The sequence below is a fragment of the Triticum aestivum genome, chromosome 1A (genome assembly GCF_018294505.1).
Source record: "Triticum aestivum cultivar Chinese Spring chromosome 1A, IWGSC CS RefSeq v2.1, whole genome shotgun sequence".
Classification (NCBI taxonomy): Eukaryota; Viridiplantae; Streptophyta; class Magnoliopsida; order Poales; family Poaceae; genus Triticum; species Triticum aestivum.
In genome coordinates, this window is record NC_057794.1 from 61,381,447 (window position 1) to 61,390,805 (window position 9,359).

At 44.4% G+C, this 9,359-nt stretch overlaps 1 protein-coding gene across 3 annotated transcripts; it reads right to left on the reverse strand.

Annotated features, from left to right (window-relative positions):
• Positions 1-3,222: 3,222 nt before the first annotated feature.
• LOC123190171 (protein EMBRYO SAC DEVELOPMENT ARREST 30) lies at positions 3,223-9,067 on the reverse strand. 3 transcript variants are annotated; one of them, XM_044602769.1, is made up of 11 exons: positions 8,854-9,067; positions 8,227-8,401; positions 8,016-8,100; positions 7,444-7,511; positions 7,281-7,369; positions 6,922-7,165; positions 6,729-6,841; positions 6,242-6,332; positions 6,002-6,130; positions 4,780-5,333; positions 3,223-4,091 (listed from the first exon to the last, which is right to left on the reverse strand). In XM_044602769.1, exons 2-11 carry the CDS (start codon positions 8,371-8,373, stop codon positions 3,653-3,655), a joined length of 1,959 nt encoding a protein of 652 aa, XP_044458704.1. In that variant the 5' UTR covers positions 8,374-8,401; positions 8,854-9,067; the 3' UTR covers positions 3,223-3,652. The 3 variants fall into 3 exon arrangements, with proteins under 3 accessions (XP_044458704.1, XP_044458712.1, XP_044458718.1); XM_044602777.1 differs by having other exon boundaries at positions 8,227-8,404; positions 8,854-9,065; XM_044602783.1 differs by having other exon boundaries at positions 8,858-9,049.
• Positions 9,068-9,359: the final 292 nt, after the last annotated feature.

A 9,359-nucleotide genomic window follows, 5' to 3' on the forward strand; every position in this document is an offset into this window, starting at 1 on the left:
TGAATCCCAAAGGGGGTATTCGCACCCTTACGAACGATGATAGTGGTGGATGCATAGAAAAAGTTGAGGTCCTCATCATGACACGGGTTCCCATCCTCACCCACATCTTGGTGGGCTTCATCCATTCATACCACAGCCACATGCGTAAATTTGTTGGTGTTGAGTAACCCGAGTCCCCCATATTGAAGTGGCCGGCAAACAATCTCCCAATTCACCTTGCATTTTGCCCTTATCGTCTTGTTCGAAGCAGACCATAAGAAAGCGTTTACATTGAGAAGGATGGTTGGTAGGATGACCAACGATGTGGCGGGGTAGACCACCTGGGAGGTGATCACAGACTTGACAAGAGTCATTCGTTCGATGGTGCTGATGTTTTGGCCCTCATAAGTTGGTAAGTTGCTCGCAACCTTGTCCACTAAAAACTGAAGATCCACCAACTTTAGTTTCCAAATGGAGAGGGGGGGCGTATCGCAGGCGGAAAGAAGTCCTTGTTACCGGCAACCTTTGGGTTAGGTGACCCAAATCGAGATGGTTGCAACGAATGGGCACAAACAAGCTCTTTGTGGAAATTGGTGCATAGGCCCATGACCTCCCCGAAGCCCCTCGGAATGCTTGGCAAGGTTGTCAACATCTCTTTTGATCGGAGCCAAGAAGATGGTTGCGCCATCCACGTATAGAGAGGTCCTCAACATGTCTCCCCTTCCCCTAATTTTATGGAGGAGCCCCTTTCTTGTAGCAACATCAAGAATTCTTTGGAGCGGTTCAATGGCGATGACAAACAGCAACGGGGCTAGGGGGTCCCCTTGCCGAAGGCCCTGCCCATGTTTAATTGGGTCGCCGGCAATACCATTGAGGATGATCCTCGATGAAGAGGAGCTAAGGAGGGTCACGATCCAAACCCTAAATTTTTTCGGGAATCCTCGTCGTTGGAGTAGGTCAAGCAAATACTCCCACTTAATGGTGTCGAAGGCCTTGCGGATATCAAGCTTGAAGAGGAGGGAAGGGGTCTTGTTGTTGTGAAGGCATCGAGCGAGGTTGAGAAAATATAAGAATTTGTCATGGATGCTTCTTGTTTTGATGAAAGCGCTTTGGGCGTTGGAGACGAGACTTGTCATGTGGGACCCAAGCCTTAAGGAGAGCACCTTGGCAATAATCTTCGCGGTCGCATGGATGAGGCTGATAGGTCTATAATTGGCAATTCCCTCTGCCCATTCCTTTTCAGACAAATGCGCCACTTTGTGGAATTGAGCCACTAAAGGTTTGAAGTGTGAAGGGAGTCAAAATGACTAATGACCCTCATGAGGTCAGGCTTGACAATGTTCCAACACTTCTTCAAAAAGAGGCCGGTGAAGCCATTCGGCCCGGGGCCTTGTCACTAGGCATGTCGTTGATCGCTTCAAGGACCTCACTCTCGGTCATCGGGGAGTCGAGGCCATTCAAGTCGAGTGGCTCCAAATTTAGCTCCTCCCATTTGAAATCTTCGCGGCTTTTGGGGCCTCTCTTCATGACATTGGAAAAATGATCTACGACAGTTTCTCTTTGGCTTCGTGCTTGGTGATCCACCCATGATAGTTCTTGATTATGTGGATATGGTTTTTTTGCCTCCTAGCATTAAATCGACGATGGAAGAATGTAGTATCCGTGTCCCCCTCTCGGAGGTTGGAAATTCTTGCACATTGTTTCTTTCATGATCTTTCTAGCACAGCCAAGGCAATGACTCTGCTCTAGAGCCTAGCCTAGAGCTCAAGTTGGAAAGGAACCTATCCTCTTGGGCAATGTCAAAATGGAGAATCACCAAAAGAGCAGCTTGGTGGTGGATTTTTGCCTTTGAAAAAAGGCCCCTACTCCATTTGAAGAGGCGCAACGCCGCCTTTTGAGCTTGTGGTAAAGGATTTGGTATGGCTTGGTGTGATCAACCCTTTCGTTCCACGCCATTAAAACCACCGCATTGAATCCGGGCATGGGTGCCCAAAAGTTTTCGAATTTAAAGACTCGAGGCCTTCTCGGTCCCTTATCATCGGCAAGCAAGAGCAGGCAATAGTCGAAGAGGGAGGAGAGTGCATTCAGGACATGGTTGTTGAAAGTTGTATCCCACTCGGCGTTGCAAAAGGAGTCCAGCACATGGTTGGTTTTACCCTCTCGTTGCTCCAAGTGAACCTATGGTTTTGAAGGTGGATTTATTTGAGCTCACAATTCTGAGGTGTTGCCCTGAAACGATTGATCCTGCTACAATTTACATTTTTCTTCTTTTTGTCTTTGGCCCGATAAATTTGGTTGAAATCCCCGAAGCCAAGCCAAGCCATCCCTGATGGCGGCTTCGGCTTAGGAGCTCAGCAAAGAAAGCGTCTTTGCAAGAAGGATCCGTAGAACAAATGTGATCTTGAAGAGCACGTCAGTCCTTCTCACCCAGACCATGGCGGGGAGGCAGTACTTTGTGAAGGTGATGTTGGACACATCAAGAAGATCATCCCAGAGCAGCAAAATCCCCCCCCCCCCCCCACCCCACCCACACACACACAAATACCCCCGGCGTAGTACGAAGCCTCTGCCGTCCTAAAAAGGTTGGTGTGAATTGTCGCTTGAAGGCATACTACATGGCAAGACAAGGAGGCGATTGTGCCATTGACCGTAGAGTTGCAATCCGGGCAGTTTAGCCCCCTCATGTTACAGCCCAGGAGGATTTTTTTTTTTATAGATTCCAGCCCAGGAGATTGATCGGTTGTTCTAACATTATGTATCCAAAAGTACCCTGGAGCCTGGCCATTCAACAGAAGCAGTCCTAGCAGCAACAACAATGCCCAGAACATCTCTAGGACATACAGAGAGTAACCAATAGGCCTTGGAAAGCATAACAACAACAGCACTTGCCCCTCCAGCGAAGACAGCAGTGGGCACCCAACGGTTACATGGCCAGCGGCCAACAGATAGCTTGCTCCCAGTAAGTAGATTATTGCGGAAATGTAAAAGTTGACTCTTGCAACATTGTTTTGATGTTTTCACATACACAACATGGGCAAAGTGAGCCGATATAAGTACCGCAAGAAAAATGATGGTGTAGAAACATTTGATTCATACAAATTGAATGATTTAATGGGGGTCCCTTGCGATGCCAAAACAAGCGCACATAACGCAGAATTTATAAAGTACAGTAGCCACTGTCATCATGAATTACCTGCCAGAGTTTTCACCTGTATCATGAGCTGAGTGTATCCGCCAACTACATACACCACAATGCAAGATCCATCAGTTATAGAGCAAAATAGAAGTCCTTTACAGACGCTCTTAGAAACCAAGCTCGCCAAAAATTTAATGTTTCCATCCTTCTTGTTGTTAGACATTTCTACAGAAACAATTTCTTCAGGTTGTACCCGCAAAAGAGCAAAAAAGAAAGGAATGCAGAAATAAAAGAACCTAAGTGTTAGTTTCTGTATCGAGGTCGTATACCGAAGATAATCCACGCAAGCATCCAAGGTCAACGGCACTCCTGTCATGCCTGGATGCTTCCATGATGTGTCAGTGTAAACAAGTGCCCTCTGGCCAAGTAGATCACTGAAATGTACGCTGATCTTGCTTGCGTAATCTGGAGCTGGTAGTTGCTCGACTAATTTGGGCCTCATAGCGCATAATGGGTAAGCTCCATCTCCACATATTTTCAATCATCGGGGTCCATCTCCTCATCTTGCTCTGAGGATTTATTTGTGTCGCTTCTATCGGATTCCTGCTGCGTGTCTTGGCTAGGATCATCTTCGGGCAACTCACCCTCGTAATCCTCACTTTGAGGTTCATTATTCTTGGTAGACACGATTGCCAGGGAGCGAACCATCCAATCAGGGCAGTCTTCTTCACCTCCAAAAAGGAGCGCACCATGCTTATCTTTCACCGGTTGGACAACAGGTGACTTCGCCATTCTGCAAGAGCACTCCGGTAATGGGTGTGCAAGAAAAGATGCAGGTTTTGACATCATAGCTGACATTTTGATGCCCTCTATGCCTGCACTGTTATTGAGATGCTGACGTGCAGCCATTGTCCAATTCCGTGGTGGATGATACAGATGATCGCTGACATTTTCAAACAGTGCAGCAACAGTCTTTCTGTTCATATGAAAATAAGGGAATCAGTCATCATGTGAGAAATTACATATCAGTGAACAATCTACATTGGCAAATGATGCTTTTGAACATCACCTAGATAGGCTACTAAATTCTCAAGTGGCCTAGCTAGTCTGTACATAGCTTTTGCTTGGCGCAAAACCTAATGTGTTATCTACCTACATCCCGACATTAAGCAATCTAGATTGTCAAAAGAATAAAAGATGTTTTTGAACACCACCTATACATGTACTAAATTCTCAAGTGGCCTAGCCAGTCATATCTAGTACATAGCTTTTGCTTGGCGCAAAATCTAGTACTCCCTCCGTTCACTTTTGTAAGTCGTTTCAGACAACTCAAAATGGGCTGTTTTGCACATTGTCTGAAATATCTTCAAGGTCTTATAAAAGTGAACAGAGGGAGTATGTTATACACCTACATCCTGACATTAAGCTATCTAGACTGTCAAAAGATGCATTTGAACACCACCTATATATGTACATGGCTTTTGCTTGGAGCAAAATTTAATGGGTTATTCACCTCCTGCATCCTGAAAACTACTTTACGACTGCACATATGCCAGCAATGTTTTTCCAAACAAAAAAGGTTCAATTTTTCTAAAAGAACAATTATTCTTAAGTTATAAGCAAACTGTACGAAGTCAATAGTACTGATAATAATGGTGTTATACCTGTCAGGCCTATAGGTTATACCAGATGGGGTTTGGTATAACCGGTGTCCCATAATCAAACTTGAGTAGTCCGGCCAACCACTCCCGTCATTGTGAAACCCAGGGAAGAATGCATCAGCTTGAACAGAAACAAAATAATCAAGCGCGTCCCACAGCAATCGGTGAGCTTGCCTCCTAAATTCAATGGGCGACGGATCAGGTTCCGTGTCATTCTCACCAATCCACCCATACCACCCTTCCTTCTCATGGGCATAAAATGGCCTTGCAGGAGGTGGAGGCAGCGGCCTCGGACGAGGCCCTGCTTTTTTCCATTCCTCAATGAGTTCCTTCTCGCTCTTGGGAGGTGGAGGATGCGGCAAATCAGAGGAGAGAGGAGACTCTGGGCCAGCTAAATCAGATAGCTCCCTCTGACTACACAAGGAAGTGCGATCAACTAAGTTGGCATACATAGCTCGTAGAGGAATGAGTATTCTTTGCCCACCAAAAGTTTCAGAACCAGCCAAGTATATTATTGTAGTTGATGGATAACCTAATGCTTGGAGTAGAAGTCCAACCTGCAAGTACAAATAGTTTACACCATAAGCTTGGAAGTAAGCATCTATTATGAGTTAAACACGGTAATAAGCAAACCATGTTCCCATAATTTCATGGAAGAGCAACAAGGCGCAATCCTAATTGTGTTCTACGAAAAGAACAATGATTCATTGAAGTGTTCTCAAATAATGCCACTTTGAACTGAAGATTAGAAGGCCCCAAAGTATAATGCAATGCATGACTACATTTTGTTTCTCTTCTTCTTCTGAATGTGCATGCCATGCCCCTATATTTTACTGGCATACCTATATGCATGTGAATAAGGTTTGTAGTATCTCATTTTTCACAGCTGAAGCTCAATTCGTTGAGCTTTGCAGTTCCCACGCAAAGGTTTAAACATGAAGTGTACATAAAACCAACCTAAGGTCACCAAGTGTACACAAAACATGGGGAAGACAACCAATAACTAGCAGTATAACTATCTCACTATGTTGATCGCGTTTTGACACCCTAAGATTTCCAATGTGAATCAATGATATGTTTTGCAAGCTACACACGAAACCTGGAAGCACTATTACATATTTCTATTAAGCAGATGAAACTTTACTCAAGTATGTGCATCACAAACAGTTCAATGCCAGATAAGCAACCAAGTTGACTTTAGCAAACCATTAGAAGCAAACCTCACCTCTTCTGGCATCAGTGGACATGAACCATTTTTCTTTATGGACACTGAATCAACAGTTAGTTGTTCCTTCACAGTTCCTCGTTTGATCATCTGATTCCTTCTATACTGAATCAATTCTGTATGGATGTCCTAGAAAAATCAAGTAACAACCAGTCACATAAATTCTATAAATAGATATTCAACACAAATCCGTCCAACCTTCACATTAGAATAGAAAGAAACCATTCTAACTCCACCAACCTGGAAAAGTTCAGCACAACCATGAAAAGCTAGAGTATCTCTTAGCAATCCTGGATGATATGCCAGATAAGGACGACCAGATGCTCGCAACCTATACAAATATACAAGAACTATGAGAGAACATCAAAAGCAAATCAAAATAGCAGATTCATATTATTAAACTGGGGAAGTTTAAAGGGTATAATTTTCAATTTTACATATGTATATCACCCTACATCTAGAGTGAGCAACCGAAAACTCCCTAGTACAACCAAATATTCCAGAATGTAAAAGCAACATCGCATTTTCTTAGTAAATTATAAGCTTGACAACTAGCAAATTGAAGCTTTGTTAAAGGCTTCGAAAGTGCCCCAGCAATATGATGGGAGTTACAGTCAATGCAACCACACAATATATATTGGCTCAGGCCACTGGCAACTACAGATAATTCAAAACACGAAAGGTGATCCATAGCATGTACAAATATTAGGAAGACAGAAAGCATCACCTTCCTACTATTTGGCTACCGAGAGACCGAATTTCTGGACGGAACTTGAGAGCATGGAAAGCTACCCTGCACCTAAGTCTCTGAAGTTCCTCCAAGCTTGCAGGAAGAATTGACTGCAAAATCATCATACTCTAAATCCACGATGTACTACAAACAAAAAAGAGAAAAGGAGTTAGTGGGACCTGGAGGATACCTGGAGACATTTACCTCCATTAACGATTATCCCAAGGACTTTTGATTTGACAAGTCTGGGCAAGACATCTGTGGTGTAATAATCTGAAGTGGCTGTATTCTTAGGAGATACTGTGGGGAATTTGATCTTTTTTCTAGCCTCTCTAAGATCCTTTGGCAAACCCCGCACGATTGGCACGTCATCGGAAAGTGCAGCAATGAAGTGCTCTTCATCATAGAGATACGAAAAACTTTTGAAATTTGAACTGCATAGTCAAAACAAGGAAAGAAGTAGAGCATTATTTAGTGGTCAATATAAGACAGCGTACAGGTAATAGATAAAGCCGCAAGCTGAATATACAAAAAGCAGGAGGAGGTGACCTGATTCCTCTTGCACGAGTTGTCGCTTGTATCTCAGGAATAACAAGAGTGGCATTTAAGAGCCTGGCAACGGCGACAAGATCACAGATCTAACAAACAGAAATATGTCATATTCCTACAGCATAATGACACCACAAATGGCAATTAGCACTAGGAAACTTACTGAAGACTGTATCTTCTCAAAGCCACCATAAATCTTTGCATAAATAAAACCATTATCCTTAGCTGGAGCTGTAACATGGCGTATCAAACAAATCAGACTATTGATCAAGCGTGAGAGTTTGAATTGGGAGAAATAACTCATAAAGGTATATTTTTAACGAAAATACTGAATATACAAATAACACCAGTTTAATAAACCAAACACTTCCTGAAATGTTATAAGCTCTGCAGTAATTACAGATGATGTGGCAAACTTCCAAATAAAGCAAAGCAAAAGAGGTATATAAGCATATTTATCCACAGCAGTATGGAGGGGAAAATCATTAATCAGTAAGCAGTCTAAGATCAACTACATTATATTAGGGAGTGGTGATTACAATGTCGCCAGAAAACAGGGGAGGGCTGAATCAATCAAAATGAATCCAAGAATAAGATGTAAATAAAAGCATCAAGTATGTGTGTCTATTCAATGTCTGAAAAAGGTAGGTTGCTTTGTTTGCTGTTATAAACAAACTGAATGGCTAAGCTAGGAATAGAAGTTACAAACAAATTATAAGTTGAGAGCCAAATTACCAGGGTACAATTGTCTAGGTTTTGCATAAGGGTGTAGGTGATCAAGTGTACTCAATGGACCCCACAACCTACGGGGTCGAGGCTTCTGCCATGATGAAGAAAGAGGAAAGAAGATATTAGCTCCAAAACAACTCTTTCCATAAAGATATGATGAATCTAAATATCAGCATCTGAACTGTGAATTCATCTGAAAGTAATACTCATGACTTACCGATCCAAATGGAAGAACATTGTCCACGCTGTACTTACTAATTCCCCCGGCAGAATAATTTGCAAGTAAAAGGTGCACCAGCAGCGACAGCATCGACAAGATGATGCCGACGGCCGTGGCCAGCTTGAATTTGCTTTTGAGGAGCATCTTATTTCATTACTCTCAGCTCCAAATCCTGCTGAACGGATTCAATGTCAGCGTTTTGGGCAGATAAACTACGCCTATCTGAGATGCCCCAAAAGCTACAAGCAGAACCAGAAATGCAAGGCTCGTATTTGAGGAGTATGTTCTCTAGTTAATCTTAAGCTAAATGTTCATCCGGAGACTGGGGCAGATCTTATCGCATGGTACCCTACATTGAACGATAATTAGTAGGTTTCCCTACGATGAAAACCCCTAATCAATCAACACCCGCCACAGCTCCCCAGACGCGCAACCCCCGTCTCCCGTCCACGCAGCCAGCCCACGCGATCGAACCAGTCGCCTCCCTGCACCGTGAGCGACCCCGCGAAGGATCCATCACGAGCGCGGGGCGGCCACGGCTGGGAAGTCGGGATCCAGATCCCCACGCGCCGCAGGAGTACACAGGTAGGTACAATATAGATGGAGGGGAACGGGATGCCGTACCTGCCTGCCTGCGGCGGCGCCCCACGGCGGACGGGCGGCGGAGGGAGAGTTAGGGTTAGGCGAAGCAGGAGGGCTCCGATTCGAAGGAGCCACTCGGCGCGGCGACCTGCGGAGTGGAGAGGTGGAGTGGAGTGGGGCGCTCTCTCTCTCTCTCTCTCTCTCTCTCTCTGCCTCCCTCCCCGTCTCTCTCCTCGGCGAGGTGGCGACCTGCGTGCTCTGGTCGGGGTGGAGCACGTGGAGGGTGGGTGGCCTGGTGGGGCCGGTCAGTCAGTGGATCGAACGGCAGCGCCATGATCTCTCATCCGATTCATCATCCTTCCTTTCTTTTTTCCCTTTGGTTCAATATTCCCAATGATGTTGCCGAAAGCAACTAGTGCTTTTCTTAGGAGATCAAAGAGAGTAACAAGGGAGACAATTTGATTCATTCATGTATCGTCTATGTATAGATTGTTGAATTGATGAATTGGTTCTGTGTTATATGATCTGCATGCTTGTATTTGCATGAA